Source organism: Bos mutus, chromosome 16, assembly GCF_027580195.1.
Source record: "Bos mutus isolate GX-2022 chromosome 16, NWIPB_WYAK_1.1, whole genome shotgun sequence".
Lineage (NCBI taxonomy): Eukaryota > Metazoa > Chordata > Mammalia > Artiodactyla > Bovidae > Bos > Bos mutus.
This window is the reverse complement of record NC_091632.1, coordinates 23,198,223-23,216,735: the sequence shown is the minus strand read 5'-3', so window position 1 is coordinate 23,216,735 and position 18,513 is coordinate 23,198,223. Positions and strand designations below refer to the sequence as shown.

The 18,513-nt window shown below is 48.1% G+C and overlaps 1 protein-coding gene across 1 annotated transcript in view; it reads left to right on the top strand.

Moving 5' to 3' along the window:
* Positions 1-18,513, top strand: part of CACNA1E (calcium voltage-gated channel subunit alpha1 E) — a 536,270-nt gene that overhangs the window by 458,513 nt on the left and 59,244 nt on the right. Inside the window, exons 24-27 of the mRNA XM_070384834.1 lie at positions 2,964-3,123; positions 4,296-4,425; positions 5,320-5,379; positions 6,143-6,249. Of these exons, the coding sequence (XP_070240935.1) occupies positions 2,964-3,123; positions 4,296-4,425; positions 5,320-5,379; positions 6,143-6,249 (457 nt within the window). The remainder of the gene's footprint in view (positions 1-2,963; positions 3,124-4,295; positions 4,426-5,319; positions 5,380-6,142; positions 6,250-18,513) is intronic.

Genomic DNA, 18,513 nt, shown 5'->3' with positions numbered 1-18,513 from the left:
TGAGCAACTTCACTTTCACTTTTCACTTTCATGCATTGGAGAACGCAATGGCACCCCACTCCAGTACTCTTGCCTGGAAAATCCCATGGACGGAGGAGCCTGGTAGGCTGCAGTCCATGGGGTCGCTAAGAGTCGGACACGACTGAGCGACTTCACTTTCACTTTTCACTTTCATGCATTGGAGAAGGAAATGGCAACCCACTCCAGTGTTCTTGCCTGGAGAATCCCAGGGACAAGGGAGCCTGGTGGGCTCCCGTCTATGGGGTCGCACAGTCGGACACGACTGAAGTGACGCAGCAGCAGCAGCAGCAAGAGAACTAAGCTAGAATTTTCTCAATCTTAAATTTTATCCATAAAATGTCGTTCAGCCCGTGGCCCCCCCAGAGTCTTCAGAGAGATCACATGTGATTCTGTACCCCTTTGTCTATTCAGCTACTTAATTTATCTTGTGGATATCTGATGGCATATTCTCTGGGCCGCCCCTCCCCCAGGTGCTTGGCCACCTGATAAGTTAGGGGACCATTACTGGCAGGCGGGCCCATGTTGGCCCTGGTTCTGCTCAGCACGTGGCCTCCAAAAACCCTGTCTGTCTTGAGGCCTCAATTTATCATCTGTGAAGTGAGAGCGTTGAACCAGATGACCTCTGAGACCTTCCTCTGTGCTAACATTTCTTGAATCTTTTATTCTTATTGACTCTCTTTCTCCTAGGAGCTTTTAGTCACACTTTATCTCACAGTTCCCAGAGGTGGTGGATATTCATCTGTGAGACCTTAAAGGGAAACACAACCCAAAAGCACTTACCCCATCCCCATCCCTGCCCCAACCCCATACCCATCTCTACATAACCCCACCACCATCTGTCCCCTTGGCACTGAATTGTGACCACAGGATTCCACTCTTGCTTTTTTCCTCCTGTATTTTTTTCTTTTCACAAAGCAGTCCTCTCTCCCCGTTTTTCTTTCTCTCACTGCTCTGTCTCCATTTCTTCACCTTCTCAATTGAAATACCTCTCAAAGTATTCTTCGGAATGCCGGTACTACTTTATAATCTCACATGTCCAGTAACCCCTGCTGTCTTGTTTAATTTTGTGCACTAATAAGGAAGTGTTTTTGGACCCTCTTTTATGAGGGTCATAGTGGTGTATGTCTCATAAAAGAGGGTTGGGCTTCCTTGGTGACTCAGGGAAGAATCTGCCTGCAATGCAGGAGACCTGGGTTCCATCCCTGAGTCGAGAAGATCCCCTGGAGTAGGGGATGGCAGCCCACTCCAGTACTCTTGCCTGCAGAATTCCATGGACGGAGGAACCTGGCAGGCTAGCTACAGTCCGTGGGGTCACAAAGAGTCAGACACGACTGAGCAGCTGACACATACTCTTATGAGACACAACATTAAGAAAGTTTGACCCTCTTCTGTTCTCATTCTGGGGTTGGTCCCTGCCCTTGGCCATAGGTTAGAGCGTGTTATCAGAGGAGTTTTGGACGCTTTGGATGACTCACCTTTGGGAAAGACCTGAAAGGGGTCGGGACTTTGGAGGTTTGCTACTTACACAAGGCTCCAGGGCAGAACCGTTCACTGAATGGGAATGTGGGAGAGGTGCCCCTGCCCCGCTCGGATGGCCTCGTCCTCTCTGCCACTCACCCCACACTGGACCTTCCATGTGGAAACTCAGAGCAGAAGCCCAGCAGCCCCACTTGGTCTCTGCTTCTTCATCCTCTCAATCCTGGGAGAAGTCATAGACCCATCTTTGCATGAATACTGCATTTTCATTTCTGCGTTAATCAGGACTGGAACACGAACAGCCAGAAGGGCAGCCACAGAGTCATGGCTTCTTAAAATCTTCCACTGTGGTGTGGTTTCACTGAAAGGAGATAGAATTCTACATTGGGAATGTATACCAGCTGTAAGGGGCTTCTCTGATAGCTCAGCTGGTTAAGACTCTGCCTGCAATGTGGGAGACCCCGGTTTGATTCCTGGGTTAGGAAGATTCCCTGTAGAAGGGACAGGCTACCCACTCTGGTATTCTTGGGCTTCCCATGGTGGCTCAGATGGTAAAGCATCCACCTGCAATGCGGGAGATCTGGGTTCAATCCCTGGGTTGGGAAAATCCCCTGGAAGAGGGCATGGCAACCCACTCTAGTATTTTTGCTTGGAGAATCCCCATGGACAAGGAGCCTGGTGGGCTACAGTCCATAGAGTCACAAAGAATCCTCCACGACTGAGCCATTAAGCACAGCACCAGCTGTATGAGCTTAGGATAGGTCCTTGAATTCCCTGAACTTCAGTTTTCCCACCTGTAGAAGGGGAATAATAATATATGTTGTTCAGGTGTGCTACTGCTAAGTCGCTTTAGTCGTGTCCGACTCTGTTCGACCCCATAGACGGCAGCCCACCAGGCTCCCCTGTCCCTGGGATTCTCTAGGCAAGAACACTGGAGTGGGTTGCCATTTCCTTCTCCAATGCATGAAAGTGAAAAGTGAAAGTGAAGTCACTCAGTCGTGTCCGACTCTTAGCGACCCCATGGACTGCAGCCTACCAGGCTCCTCTGTCCATGGGATTTTCCAGGCAAGAGTACTGGAGTGGGGTGCCATTGCCTTCTCCTGTTCAGGTGTACCAACATGAAAAATGCCCTAAGTAAATATATACAAAGAATACAGATTTTAGATAGAGGTAAGTTTGTAAATTTTACAAGAGAAACAAACATTCTCTCTTACCTAGGGAAACATGATTGTTATTTATGTGGCACAAAAGGCTCTACACCTGAAATTAGGGAAGGGGTAGGGCTAGGAAGAGAGCCTGGGCTTCACTCAGTGCAATTTAACAGACACCCTGACCTTCACAGGCACCTTGCTGGACAGTTACCTAGCTCCCTCTCCCACCTTCTCGTCCCATCCCCAGTGGAAAATGAAGGGCACCATTCTGCATGTAGCAAGGTTTCTCAAGAGTTCCACACATTCTTCTTATAGTCAGCAACAAGACTGATGGAGAAGCCAGTCCCTTGAAAGAGGCAGAGATCAGAGAGGATGAGGAGGAGGTGGAGAAGAAGCAGCAGAAGAAGGAGAAGCGTGAGACGGGCAAGGCCATGGTGCCCCACAGCTCGATGTTCATCTTCAGCACCACCAACCCGTAAGACACCCTCCATTGCCACCTCCCTTTGGTGCTAGAGGTTTTGAGCCAAGATTTGAGCCAGGGCAGGGTGATGGGAAGGAGGGATGAGAGTCCAGTCTTCCTCCTGAGCCTTCCTGGTGGAGTATGGCCAGATATCTGAAAGCCTCCAGGGTGCTCACTAGTTGAGGTGGGTCATGGAATTAATGAGAAGCCTCTGAACTCTATGCCCATAGTCTAAAGAGTCATTTAGGATAGAACAACATGGGCAATGTCAGAGGAAAGGACCCTTCATCTAGTCTTTGGTTAGTAGGTTGCGGGGGAAGTTGGGAAGGGAGGACATCTATTTGGGATGTGTCACCAAATATTCCAGAGGTGGACAGAGCTGAGAATAGGAAGCTTAGGATAACTGGGTCATCCATTGGCTGCCCTGCTCATCAGTTTTGAAGTGGGTGTGTTCCTCAGACCAGTGTCATGACCATGAGATAGGATGGGCAAGGAAGAATCTGGAAGGTTAGATTCAGAAAAGATGGGATGTTGAAAGAGAAGCCGCATTCTGCCCAGGAAGTCAGCAAGATATATATGTAGACCAGCTTCAGGGTCTCGGAAGACAAGAAGGCTTTCAGTGACCAAGTGGGCAGTATTCCAGCATGGCCCTGGGAAGGAAGGAACCTGGGCTAAGAGGTGTCAGGCCAACCGAGGCCAGGATGCAGTCAGTCGATAGAATAATCACTTTGATTGGAATACCCGTGGCTCGGGAAAACCAGTTGCTGCTTTCATCAGGAATCTTAGAATCAAGGTCTGTTTTTATGTTTCAGAGTTCTTAGGATTTTCTTGCTCTGCCCTAGTCTCTGTACAGTGGGGGAGTAGACACTGAGGCACAGTGGAAGGCAATGTGTAGCCACCCAAGCGTGTATCTTTGGATGCTGGCTGCTGCTCCCCACGGTGGCTCAGATGCGCACGCAGATAATGTATCTTGGCTTGCATGCTGCAGCCTCTAACCAATCTGATTACTTTCCCCCACTGGGGCTTTAAATCAAGGGTGGTGCCTGAGAAATTAAATTGCTCTCCCCACGGCCTTCTCTGGCCAAGGCCTGGCTGTCTGGAGGAGGCTGATGTGTATGGGGGTGGGGCAGAAGGATGGGATGGGAGGGAAGCTGGGCCGGCTCAGTGAGCTCGTCCGCTGCCCACAGGATCCGCAGGGCCTGCCACTACATCGTGAACCTGCGCTACTTCGAGATGTGCATCCTCCTGGTGATCGCAGCCAGCAGCATCGCCCTGGCGGCCGAGGACCCCGTCCTGACCAACTCAGAGCGCAACAAAGTGCGTGCACGGGGGCTGTCTGCCAGCCTCCACGGTACCCTGGTGCTCTCTTCTCCCAGAGCCTACCATTCCAACATTACAGTGAGCTAAAGAAGCTTCCTAGAGGACGGGAAGGGCTTAAGAAATTGCCCAGTCCTGTTCCTCGGAGCAAAGTATGAACCATTTCACGACCAGCCCCCACCCGAACCCTAACTCCCCAACCATACTTGCTTACCTTTATGCTCATCAGTGGAGCGTTACCCTGAGAGCCGGCCAGGGCTTTGAAAGGGGCTTCCATGGTTGCTCAGTGGTAAAGAATTCTGCCAGCGCAGGAGATGCAGGTTCAATCCCTGGGTCAGGAAGATCCCCTGGATCAGGAGATGACAATGCATGCCAGTATTCTTGCCTGGGAAATCCCATGGATGGAAGAGCCTGGCAGGCTACATTCCATGGGGTTGCAAAGAGTTGAGCACGACTGATTGACTCAACCACAGCTGCCGCCATCCATGGGCTGGATGTGGAGTCTGACCTAGGGGCATGGGTGAAGGTGGGGCCCTGCAGCTCTACATGGGGAGCTAAAACAACTTGTGGAGGCCCAGGATGGATATTAGGAGGGATGAGGGGGCAGGGAGGATTGGAGCTGACAAGGATCCCAGCAGGGGAGCAATCTGTGGGGCGATTCAGACCCAAGATGTTAAGTTCTGACCACGGGGAGGGAAAGGCCGAGGACTGGCCACCAGATCATGCGGCCCCAGCAACATCCATGGCTCCTCTCCTCCCTGCATCAATTAGCAGTTATAACTCCAAGCTTCTGTTCTGAGGTTGAAATGAGTGGGCCTTGGGGTGGGCATGCAGGAGTGCCTGTGTTTGAGGACTGTATGTAGCCTGATGGTCTCCATGTTATGTGTCCTGCAGGTGCTGAGGTATTTTGACTATGTGTTCACTGGCGTGTTCACCTTTGAGATGGTTATAAAGGTAAGAGCAACTGGAGTGCACCTGGACTCTGGGGCTGGAGGGGTCACCCGTCTGCGCCTCTAGGACAGTGCCTTCCCCAGGGCTGTCACCTCCTGGCCAATGACAGAAGCTCAGTAAGGCCTCTGCTGACCCCTCCTCCGGCCTCAGATCCTGGAGAGATCTGTTGTGGCAGGACATGACCACGTGGCTCTCCTTAGACTGGCACAGACCTGTGGGAATGGCCTGGGGGGAGGGGTCAGGTCCCTCCCAGGCAGGCAGTGGGAGTCCCGCAGGAGTGGGGACTGTTCTCACCTTGCCATCACGCTTCCTGGTTTGAGCCAGTGTCCTGGCCAAGGCTTAGGTAGGGATGAATCTTCCTGGCCTTGTATAGTCCCAGCCATACTCACTGCCCTCCACTCTGTTCCCTGCCACCCTCACGACCTGCACTTATATCTTGTTCCCATCCTCACCCATCTGGGATTGTTCCCATCTGTGCATATGCGGTAATGCCTGGTGCTCTGAGCCACTAATGAAAGGGAGGGCTGGTGGGGTGCTGGGAGCCAAGGAGTCTAAGGGAACCTTGGTGGCTCTGAAATGGGCCTCGGGCCTCACAGTTCAGTGGAGAGAGCCCGTGGGGCCTGTCCTCCTGCTCTTTGGATCCTTGTGTGGGGTTGGGTTAGAGGCAATGGCAGTGGAGACACTGCCGTGCGGAGCCCAGAGCTCAGGGCCCGAATGACTAGCACCTTGGGGCTCATCGGTGGCCATTCCCATCCTTCTCCTACAGATGATAGACCAGGGCTTGATTCTGCAGGACGGCTCCTACTTCCGAGACCTGTGGAACATCCTGGACTTCGTGGTGGTGGTTGGTGCATTGGTGGCCTTTGCTCTGGCGTAAGTAACTCTTTTTCCTGTCCGTTTTCCTTCCCTCCTTCTTTCCTGAGACTGACTGATCTGAGGGCTTCTCCAGGGCTGGTTCACTCAGTGGTGCCTGCGAATACTGCCCTGGGAGTCTGCTTCCCAGTTGCCCCTCGACAGAGCTCCCAAGAGCCTTACAGCTTCAGCTAACCTGCCCCGAATGAGGAGCACTGGCAAACGCTAAGCAGGGAGAAGTCAAAGGCCCTGGCGTTTCTCCCTTTGAGCTGAGATGAATGAGCCTGGACAGCAGTCACCTGTGTTCCCCCATGGATTCAGGGTGGGACCAGGGACAACTGGTGTATCCTTGCGTTTCTTAATTCTGTCATTAAAGGATCCACTTGAAAGAAAAATGAGGCAGGTAGACCAGAGTTGGGGACCACAGAATCCTGGGTGTGGGGAGATTCTCTGCTCATGAGCAGGGGTCCCGCAGAGCTATTCCAGGGACTTAAGAACCATGTTAATATGTGAAACTCCTGAAGGAAAGACTTTTCAAACCTTCCTTGGTAGCATACTTAGGAAAATAGTCTGAAACCATCCAGGTAGCTAACTATATTCATTACATTAGGGATTTTTTTTTTTTTTTTTGAACACTGATTCAGGAAAGGACTCTCCTAGCCCTCCAGGGTATAGCTAGGAAGTAGGCTTACTGTCAGTGCCTTTTCCTTCAGCTGGTGGGTAGAGGGCCCCAGAAGATGAGTTGACAGCCTTCTGGGCTCTGTCTGGACCTGTTCCATTGTCAGGGCAGCTTCGCCTTCTCCCAGTGGGGCAGTGGAATTCCCTCCAGCCTCTCTGAGTACAAGAAAAAGCCAAGTCTTCTAGGCAAGACGAGCTATACAGTGTGATGGGGCACAAAGAAAGCATGTGGGACCTGCTGTCATTGATGGCAGCTGCAAAAGGGAAGGAACAAGGCATCTCCATAGACTTGACCTTCCTGGTCCAAATGGTCAAGTTTGGATCATCTGTCCTACCTTCTCCCCAGACACTGCCAGCTTTCATCCCTATCCATTCTGGCAGAGAAAGAAATGGGAGAAGAGTTAAGAATGTTCCTCAAGTGACTGAAATTGGGGAGTGCTCTGTCTGTAGGAGAGATGAAAGGTCCCCAGGTGTGCTAAGAATTTGAGACCTCCCAGAACCTGAAAGTAGGCTGTGTCCATTGCTGCCCCAGCCAGGTTCTCCCAAGGGAGAACCAGGCTGAATGTGACTTGTGCCCTGAGCTGGGCTGGCCATCAGGACAACTCCAGTGTCCCTTATCACTCCCTGGTCCCATGTGCACCAGTGTATTAACCCCATTAGACTCACGTGGAGTCACTCATACCCTTCACAAGGAAGCAAAAGATTGAAGACAGGAGGAAAAGGGGATGACAGAGGATGAGATGGTTGGATGGCATCACCAACTTGATGGCCATGAGTTTGAGCTAGCTCCAGGAGTTGGTGATGGACAGGGAAGCCTGGCACGCTGCAGTCCATGGGGTTGCAGAGAGTTGGACAAGATTGTACGATTGAACTGAACTGTTCCCAAGGAGATTTCACAAAAGTATTTTCCCAACAATCTGGTCCCTGTGTGGACTGTCAGAGCAAGATAAAAATAAAGGCAACTCTGGCTCTGCTAAGGGGACTCCTAGCTCCTCTTCCTCCTCCTTCATGGAAAAAAATACCAAAGACTGCCTTTGTCCTAAGGAGATCCACTGTTTTTGTTAGAGGTAAATCTTACCCCTCAGTTTTTAAAGTCAAGCTCCCATCTCATTTTACCAATTCATTTGTGTACATTATTCATCATATTGCTCTCTCTTGTTTTGATCTCAGTAAAAATAAGTTTTCGCTTTGAAGAAATAAGGGACAAAGAGAGAAAAGCATATAGAAAGGAGGCCACCCCGTCTTGAAGAACAGAGCTCCCTGGGGTCACAGGGCAGAGTGGGAGGAAGGGGGTGGGCTGTGGAGTCAGAAAGGCCTAGCTCCTCCATTACCAGCTTCATGGCCTAGAGTAACATAGCAAGGTATTAACCCATTTAACTTTTGTTTCTCATCTCTGACAAGGAAACAGAATGATGTGTTTCAAACACTTAGTCCAGGGCCTGACCCAAAGCGATCAGTAAATGTGAATTCCCTTTCTTATGCTTCCATTCTCCATCACGTCATGAAGTGTGAATATGCAGCAAAATACGTTGATGCATAACGGATGCAAATAGTTGAAGATGAACACCGTCCGCTTTCCCAGACTTGGTTATCGTCCACACACACCTGGTCTGTGTTGGTGCCAGTGGGGAGGATGTGTGTGTTAAAGGAAGGCTCTCTGCATGCCAGCCTCGTCTCTGCAGCGCAGCAGTCTCTTCTCCGATCCAGAGCAGTGACGATGGGCTGGAGGGGTGTCATCTGTCTTGTTCTTTCTCTCTGCCTCTTTGAAACATGGCGGTGGTAGCTTTGGTGCTGGCGGCAGGGGGAAGCCTTAACAGCCCTGGAGCCGAAGCCTCTGTTGGTCCTCAGACCAGGTACAGTGCAGGGGACCCCAGGATTCCTCTGGTTCTGGAATCCACACGTATGTGATGGATTGAGCGTTTTGATCCATCACTTGCTTTTAGTGATGTCACTTCTCGAATTTTTTTTCATTTCTCTCCAAAGTATAAATGGAACTGGCTCACACTCTCTCTTTTGTTAGCATCCTTCTAAGCTTGCCGTGCATAGCTCCTCTCCCCTTTCTCCTGCTTATGGGACACTCCCCATCTCCTCTGGCCTTCATCACGCTTGCTGGGATCCAGGTAATGCTGTCTCTTGCTTGTGTGCTCGCTCTTACTAATTCTGTTCCCTCCCTTTACTCATTAAGGGCCCAGAGAATTCAGCTATCTCATCATTTCAGTAGGGCTAGCCAGAGTTTCCCCTGCCAGCAGAGTGAGGGCCTCGCCTGGGGTAAGATGACATTGAAATAAGTCCTATGTCCCACTGCATGGTGGGGTCAGGGGCTCAGGCCAGCAGGAACCACATGTGAGTCTTTCTGTAGGCTTGTCAAAGGCCTCCCTCCCTGTGGATACAGCTTTTATTGTCACTTCCCATGTTTTTTCCCCTAGGAATGTCCACCATTCACATAACATTACTCCTGCCCTCTCTCTCCCCCGGCCCCGTGCCCTTGAACCTCACCATACTAAGGCTTCTACAAAGGCTCAATTTGAGCAGAACCGATGGTGATTGCCATGGTAACAGCTTCCCATGGCTCCTCAGAAGTCAGAAGTGACTTGGTATCCCTTCCACCACTGGCAGCCAGAGCCTTCTCAGAACCCAGCCCAAGTTCCAAGAGCAACACCCCAAACCAAGGGGAGAGAATGGCCTCTAGCTGAATTCTCAGAGAGAGCTGAGCCCTTCTGCGGCAGAGGTCTGCACCTGTCGCCATGTATGTTTTCTGGACACATGTGCTGTTTCTGCAGTGGCCGAAAGGAATCTCTCTTCTCTGTAGCCACGCACGTCGAGCAAAGCAATTCTTTATAATGTAAACGCGACAAATTCCACGTGGGGACTTTATTGACTTTTGAGGAGGAGGGGACAGGGGTTTATTTTCTGCATGTGGTCATAGCAGGGGACAAGAAAATAAACGGAAAGATACCTGTGATAGCGCCTTTTCCGTTTTTCCCCGTCCACTTTTACATTATAAAGCATTTATAAGAACACTCAGGTCTCCCTCCCTAAGCCGGATGACCCTGTGTAGAGGCGGGCGGGCTTCTGGCCAAGGGTGGCGCCCTCATCCCACTGCCCTCACAGCACCGCGCCTTCTTGGCCCTGTGAAGACAGAGTGTTTGCGACTATAAATGTCCTGACTGTGCCTTTTCCTCCCTGTGGTTTCAAGAAAAGTCTGGTGAATGACTAGGTCTCTGAAACCATTCTCTTTTTATCTTTTTCTATTTGAAAAAGAGGGCTTTTTTTTTTTTTTTCCTGTTTGATGGTTTATTGTCCACCAAAAGACCGGAAACTGCTTTTCCCAGTCTTCTCACACCCTGTTGCCATCGCTTCTGCTTCCCAACTTGCTGGGTGGGAAAGCAGAGATGGTTCCAGCCTTGGCATTTCTGGGTATCTGCACATTGGTCCCCTCACTTTGGGGTGCCACGCCCAGAGTCAGCTGCCTGGTAGGGGGGTCTTGTGTCCACTATGCAGGTTGAGTTCACGAGCCTTGTGGGATCCTGCCCAGTAATGGCCCTGCTGTCTGGCCCCCAGGCTTCCTGTCATCCATGTTCAGCCAAGGGCTTCCTGGGCAGGCGGTGGGCGTGGCCGCCTCGCAGGAGTGACCGCAGGGGAGGACGGGAAGGTGTGATCCTGCACCCCAGCCCAGGTGCCTCCCCCTTGTCATGGCTATTGCTCTACAACATGTTGCTTGACCAGCTCAAGTCACCAAGAGAGCTGTCCTGGGTTGGATTCTAAATAGTAAGTCTGAGGCTTATGATGGCTTCTCAACACAGTTTAAAAATGACCAGAATTCTGCTCCTGGATACAGGTCTGTACATCAGTCAGAGTCATGCAGGCTCGTGGGCAGCTGAAAGCTTCCCATTACCATTTTCCATCATAGCAGGGCACGAGGTAAGGTCAGGACTTCCTGGCACGCAGAGGCTCTGGATCACAGCCGCGCTTGGCCTTTCATTATTCAGTGCTTAGCCAGGAAAGTAAAACATGAGTCAATCTGCCTCTTGATGCCAGAAAGAACGGAATTCCCATATTAGCTTTTATTACATTCTTTTCATTGAAGTATGTCACTTTCTGACACTTAACCCTCTGCCCTAGTCTCTCAGATGGATAAGGTCTTTTGAATGCATTCCGAACCAGCCACAGCAGCAGAGCTGGTTCTGAATCCTTTCAACGAAGTATACAAGCACAGACCATTTTAGACTTGGAAATGGCACTCTGCTTCTGGTTTTGCATTTGAGGTTTTGTGTTTGTGAAGGTGGGAATGTGCACACATGAGAAAGGCGTGACTATTTAGAACTGAAATGCTGGTACGTGCTCACACTTGGCAGAGCTTGGTAACAATAGAACTGACATTTCACCTCACACCTGCCTGACCCTTTCTCCTGTCCTTTGCAGTCTGCTTTGTCTAAGGCAGTCCTCTCCAACCTCAAGCTTTGCCTTCGGGGCTTGTTTCTTGACAGCCCTCATTCTTTTAACCGTGAAAGGGATGTCTCCCACAGAAAGCTATGACTACACATTAATCTTGGAGGAGGGAGAAAGGTGGACAAAGTCCTACTCCATGCCAGGAAGACCCATTTACCACTGAGCCAGACAGTTCATCCAGTTCCAGTTCTCTGTGGAAGAGAATGAAGGATTAAAATTAAATTTAGCCGTCAGGTAGCCCATTAACTGTGGATTTAGGATGTCAGCTGAGCTTGAATTGGAAATTTCCAGCCATGAACAGATAGAAGGATGTCGTTGCTTGAGACTCCAGCCTTAGGAGCCACCTCAAGATTGACTTTTTCTGACTTTGTGCCCCAGCAGGGACTCTGAAGATGATTAATGGCCATGGGCTCTTGGGGTTCCCACTGCTCTATTTTATACCCTGGCAGCCTTGCGTACTGGGTTGGGGAGGGAAAAAGGAGGGTCACGGTGGTAGCACATGGAGGAAGTGTCTGAAAGAAGGAGATAAGTTCCCAGTCTACCTGCTGTTGTCTTTAAGCCCCAGCATGCATGTTTTTTAATAAACATTGGAAAATGCATTGTCTGTTACAAGTGCCGTTGGTGCTGCTGGGGAACCCTCTGTAGAATGTGTGCTTAGGGACTTTTATCATATGGAGACAATGAGTGTGAACACCTAAATATCTCTCTTTATTAGCAAGCACAAATTGGAGAGTTGGTTGTTTGTAAATAGGATCTCAGCTTGTGGTCACAGAACCAAGCAAAATGAAATGGTCCAATCCACGTGGTACCCAACAGTTTGACTAACCAAACTCTGGTCCCAGAGTACCCAGCACGAGAAAATGAGGCTTCACAGCTATGGGAAGAGCCCACTTCTGCAGGATTAGTGGAAACTCATCACAGTGCCCTCCATATTTAAAAGTAGGTTTCAGAGTAATTTGGGTCAGAAGATTTCATGATGAGACTTGGAAAGTATCAGCTCAGATCATGTGACCTGCCAGCCATCTGCTTCATCCACACCCATAGAGGCACAGCCTAGCATTATGAATTAGTCTCCAGCTGAAGGGAGTGTATGGGCTGGACTTTAGCTGGCACCAGTGCCTTTGAAGAAAGATCAACAGATGAGGGGTCTTTGGGTATGTTCAGATTATGAAGACTAAGAAGCAAGATAAATCAGGCCACTGCTCATCAGAATGAATAACAAAATCACTAGGCAAGCCTTTGGTGGTGCTAGTGGTAAAGAACCCACCTGCCAATACAAGAGACATCAGAGATGTGGGTTCAATCCCTGGGTCAGGAAGATCCCCTGGAGGAAGGCATGGCAACTCACTCCAGTATCTTGCCTGGAAAATCCCATGGACAGAGGAGCCTGGTGGGCTACAGTCCATGGGGTCGCAAGAGTCAGACATGACTGAAACAACCTAATACACACACAGTTAGATGCTTTGCTATCTCTTGCTGCTTCCCAGTGCTTAGACAGAAATACCTTCCATCGAGAGTATAGTGCTGGTGTTTTGCAAAGGAGAAAGTTTGCAAAGGCAATAATCAGTGTACACAGGGAGCTCATGAGGTTCATATGCCAGAAGAAAAGAGTTATGCACTAACCACTTAGTGTAGAGCTAGTGCTCTGCTCACAGAACAAAGAAAGCTGGCAGGGACCCAAAGGATTTAGAGTCCTGGGTGATCCCAAGAGATGCTGAGGTATGGGTCAAGAATGAAAATAACCCCCAAAGGGCAGCAGCTGGTCAGTGACAAGGTCAAAGTGCCGGATTCAGATGCCGCACATAGAGGACCTAGCCTTGCTACTGAATACTAGAGAGTTCTGTTTCCACAGGCAGGCGTGGCCAATGCAAAGGGGCAACTTCTTCCTCGCTTCCATGGGGCTTTGGAATTTTTAAAGTGCTTTCACACTTTCTATTTCATTTGTCACTCTACAGTCCTGTTTCACAGTTTCACAGTTGAAAAATTGAAAAATGCCTGAGGTTTGGTTAGTTTGACTCATTTGAGTAATAATAGCAAAACCAGTTCTTAAACAACTGATCATTTTGATTTCGAGTTCAGGGCTTTCTGCATTACATTAAGCTCCCTTCTACCTCTTAGAAGGTAGTTCTAAGTAGTTCTACTTTGTTCCAAGCCATTAACCTCTGTAAAGTCAAAGTGGTGGCTTGGTATGGATTTCTCCTCGTCCCACGGACCCTCTGTCTCTGCCTGGAAACAGACAAGACCTGGTGGACCAGATGGAGAAAGCATTCCTGACCTTGTCCATCTTGCTGTTTCATCTTTATCTTTTTCTTCCCGTGAATCCTCACAGGCCCTAGGCTGATGAAGGATACTAGGATAGACGGCTCTGTATTTGAGCTCATGAACTGCTGGTTTCTTTTGCTGTTTGCTTCTTTGGTTAAAACCCTCCATTGGTTCCTGTGTGAAAAGGCATTGTAACATCGTAAATCACAACACCGTAAATAAGAGCCTAGGTTTCAGAGTCAGGTGTTAAATAAACTTAGCGTTGTTAATTATTAACCCACCTTTGCTCTCTGAACTTCTATTTACTCTTCTATAAGTAGAAATTAAAAATAACTATTTTGGTCATGTGAGAATTAAGTAAGGTAAAATATATTGTGTCCAGTATAGTGCCAAATACTTTGTATTATATTAGTTAGGTGTTATGATTGACTACTTAATAATAATCCAGACACTTGAGGAAGGTTCAGGGTTTCTCACAGCATTACCCCCTTACCCCCTTACATTCCAGTACCCTGTCCATTCCCCTAACACAAGAGATTCCTTAAAATCCCATTACTGTTCCCTGCTGGGCTCAGAGGAGGGCAGAGGACCATTCCACTTAAAAGACAGAGGGGCTCTTCAGAACCCAGTGTCCTGGCTCTCTCCCCCACCCCCAAGCACCCTCCTATGAAAGAAGAGTCAGTTCCTAGCAGAAATCGATTTAAGTCCTTTGAGAAAGTATGTGGTGGGGGGAGGGGTGTGGGGCGGTGAAGCTGGAAAGCAAGAGTACAGTGAATGATGAGTGATTACACATGGAAAATCTGGAGGGCAGATTGACAGTTGAGCTGGAAAATTCTCATCTTTTACTGATGAGACAAAAGAGAAATGTGGCAGTTATTTTCTGGAGAGCAGCCAGGAACTTAACAAATAAGTAGGAAATACAGTAAATGGGGAAATGGGGAGCCCAACTGAGCCCCTATTAAAGTGGAGCCAGTACATCCTCACATGTGAAATTATCCTCACGTTAGAGTCAATTTTTAAAACTGAGAAAATTTCACTAATTAGCTAGGCAGTGTAAAAAAAAATTCTGATTATACATCTAGTAGCAAAAACTAGCAAAGTGTTATCAAATGATTATATTTAGATGATCTGTAAAAAGCTCATGAATTTTTTTCTAAAACAATGTGCCTCAGTTGAAGTACTTGAAGAGGTTGTCCTCTTGGTTTGATAAAATCTTCCCTTGCAATCTTGTTGACTTGGAAAATGGCTTAAATGATTCTTCTATGCAAGGATTTGGGAGAGGCAGTTTGGCCTAGCCCTTGTGTAAATTTATGATATATTTTAATTAATGGGGGCTACATTGTTGATTGACACTTTTCCTGACTCTGTGGCTTCATTGGCAAGTATTCCTTTCATTTCAGTGAAAATTTTCAAACTGTACTGGAATGTATCTTAACAAAACTGAGAACGCAAGCGTGCTTTTTCACAGCCACTCAAGAGTATAGCTTTTCAGTGGCTCCTCTGCAGCGAGAGACCTGTGTGAAAGATGTGCAGAGCAATGACTAATCTTCATTTCACTTTTGGCCTGTGTCTAATTACCAGCCCTGGCTCCACTCTGTGGGAGTCAGAATGGGACGAATAGCCCTCCAGCCAGGACTTGGGCGGTCACAGTCAGCTGTTCAGATCAGAGTGCACCGTCAAAGAATTCCACTTCCCGAAACAAGGGACACACAAGCACACTGGTCAGAGATCCCCTTTTTCCATAGCACGATATTTTACGAAGATCTTGGGATAGTATTAATTGTAGAAAGCAAATTCTGCCCTTTATCTGAGTGTGTGAGAGGAACAAAAATTATTGAATCTTCCTTCATACGATGGGTATCTGTGAGGATGAACCCATTTAGACTCTACTGGATCTCAAGTTCTTGGGGTTAAAGTCCTGAGCTAAGAGGAAGGTGAAAGCCTGGACCTCCTGCCCATCCATTGATCCCACTCTTCTCTCACTTCAGGGATATGGGAGATTCTCCTTTAGCTTCTCCTCGAGATGCATGTGGCCTAGGAGAGAGATGGTGACCCATGTAGTTGTTTTGGCAGAATTGTCAATCAAATGATTCTGTTTTTCCCACAGCATTTAGCTTGCAGTTTTACCTTCATTTGCTTGCTTGTTTATTTGAGACCTGTCTTCTCTCCTAGATTAGGTGGGCTCCAAGAGGGTAGGCACCTTGTTTGTTTTGTTCACAACCATGTAGCCAGTACTTAGGATAGTGCCAGACATTTATTAAAGACTCCATCAGTGCTGTCAAATGAGTGGATTAGAGGTATATTTGGCTGACCTACCACGTGTCCAGTCTCATGCATGAGAAGACACTGTTACAACTCAGGAGAAGACATTACCTCTGCCTTCTGAGAATTTGGAGATTATCACGTGAGAGATTTAAGGTTTATAAGGCCCTGGGGTTTAATTCTCAAACAACCATTAATTTGACATTTACAGTGAAAAGTAATATACTTTCCAATATGGGGCCATTCCCTGAATAAAATCGTCACTAGAAGTCTTTGCTTGTGGCATATGGTGGTGTAACACAGGTTTATAGTACATAAAAAAATTAAAGGAAGAAAAAGTACCCTTCACAGCAGACTGTCAACCAAGAAGCAAAGGCTGAATTCTAGACACTTCTCCATAGCAGCAGGCCTGTTCACCCATGGCGCTGGGGCTCACTCACTGAGATCTTATGCAAGGCACATCTTCCCCAGGCTGCAGTTTTGTTTGCAGTTAAGAGGATTTCAGGGATCTCTTCCAGCTCTAGAATTTGGTGAGCCATTTGACAGAGCCTGGAACTGAAACCTGCTGGCGCAGAAGCTAGTGGCGCAGATCGAGAGCTCTGAACGTCACACAGACTTGGGTTCAAGTCCCAGCTCACCCTGCCAGTGCTGAGCGCTCGACCTCTCAGCATCTCATCTGTGAAACAGAGACAATAATACCTTTGTGCTAAAGTGATTAGGATGTCCACATAAAGAATTGCACTAAAAGTGCTTAACACTGAGTCTGGCCAAGAATAAATATTAAAGTTAGTCCTCATATCTCATATGTTTTATATTCATGCTCTCCATCGTGATGTGTGTCATTGTTAAACCCCACCGCTAGAGCAGGGGTGATTTGTCTTCCAGCTGCACAATAAAAAGCTCACAAAGGACAGGTGGTCATTTAATTTATCAAAAGGCATCTCTTTGTGTGACATCAGGACCTTGATAGACAGTGCCTTCCCCTATAATTCAAGCTGGCTTTGTAATGTGGCTCTTCTGTGCTTTTGAGAGATGTCAGAGTAGCCCTCTCCTGGACATTGCATGTCCCTCTCCAAATGAAATCCTTCATAAACATAAATATGCCACGATGCTTTGAAACACCTTTCCCAACACATAGTTTCTGGCCCAGAGTAGGCATTTTTCCTCTAGTCTGAAATCTTATACATTCACTGGGAACAGAGTTTGACTGAAGACTACTAAGGAAGAGGACATGAAAGCTACATTTAGAAAACTTGAGTTCAGCAAGACTCCATGAAATAATGTGCAACTTGGGGAATGCCGTCAGGTTAGAGGCAGTGTCACTAATGCCTGCAGAGGGCCTTGGCCTTTCCAGGGTAGAGAGGTGGGTATGGAGCCATGGTGAGCTGGCCCTTCCTTTCACAAAGCGTGTGGACTCTGCAAGTGCCAAGGCTGTAAGCGGGATCACCCGGGTCTGGACTTCTCCAATTTCCCATCACCCTAAATTCTCCTTTCTCCCTGAAGTTTACTGACTGTCTGCCTTCTCTCCATTCCCCTCCCCTCTTTTTTTTTTAACTGCTTTCTGGCTGGATCCTCCATAGGAATGCTTTGGGGTAAATATTTTCTTCTTCAGTTTTCTTTGAAGTGGGGTGGAGGAAGGAGAATGTATGATTGGGAGGTAAGGAGCTGACTCACCGAGAAAGCAGTGGGGAGTTTATGTGAGGGTGTGTCCTCACTGACTTCTAAGAAAACCAAAACTAGGAGTCACCAAGCTTTCTTGGAAAATGATCATTCTTACTGGTTTGGATGTGTATTTGGGCTTTATGTTGCCTTCTTAGATAGTTTTATTGACCAACCTAATAAAGTAAAAGAGTTTATCAAACAGACAAAACCCATGGATGCAAAAGGCCATTGCTATCAATGTAATACTTTGGGTTATCTACAGTCAGATCTACAGTTCAGTAAAAGTGACTTATAGGTCATAGATAATAACCATTTAAGAGGGTCTCAAAATATACATTCTAGCCAGTCAGTATTCCATTAAATGTCTTCCTACCTTCCCTTGTATGAAAAAATAGATGGCCTTTGATCTTCCTGTTTGGGTGGATGGGTATGGCAGGGAAGACAGGGTAGAAAACAGGCAGAAGCCATGGAGTTTCCATCTGATGTTCTAGATGGATCCCATTTCTTCTGATTGTCGGTGTCATGGTAATCTGGGCCAGTGTGAGGGAAGAACCAAAGCCTGAGCTCACTATTTAGAGTCTCATTTCCTACCATCTGTGTGTTTTACAAATTGCACTTGTTTGACTTGAATGCAAAGATCTCAGGGGATGAGTGGGGTGGAGAGAGAAATGCAGGTTGACTTATTCATTTCCTTCCTAAAAATAGATGTATTTTGTCTACTAGGAGCAAGCATTTTTGAGAGGCTGAAGGGGGAGGGTCATAAGCTGTAAGGCAAGGATTAAGGTGGGCGGGGGCTGCAGTTTGGGCCTCCCCCAACTGTAGGCTGTCCACAGTTTGTGCTGGATGCAGAGGGCTTGAAATGGGAAGGACTGCAGGAAGAGCCAGCTGCACAGAGAGAATGGGGGTGTGAGCCAAGGTCCTGGCTGGAAGCCTGCATGACATGCTGTCTCTGGAGCAGGCAGCCTAGCACAG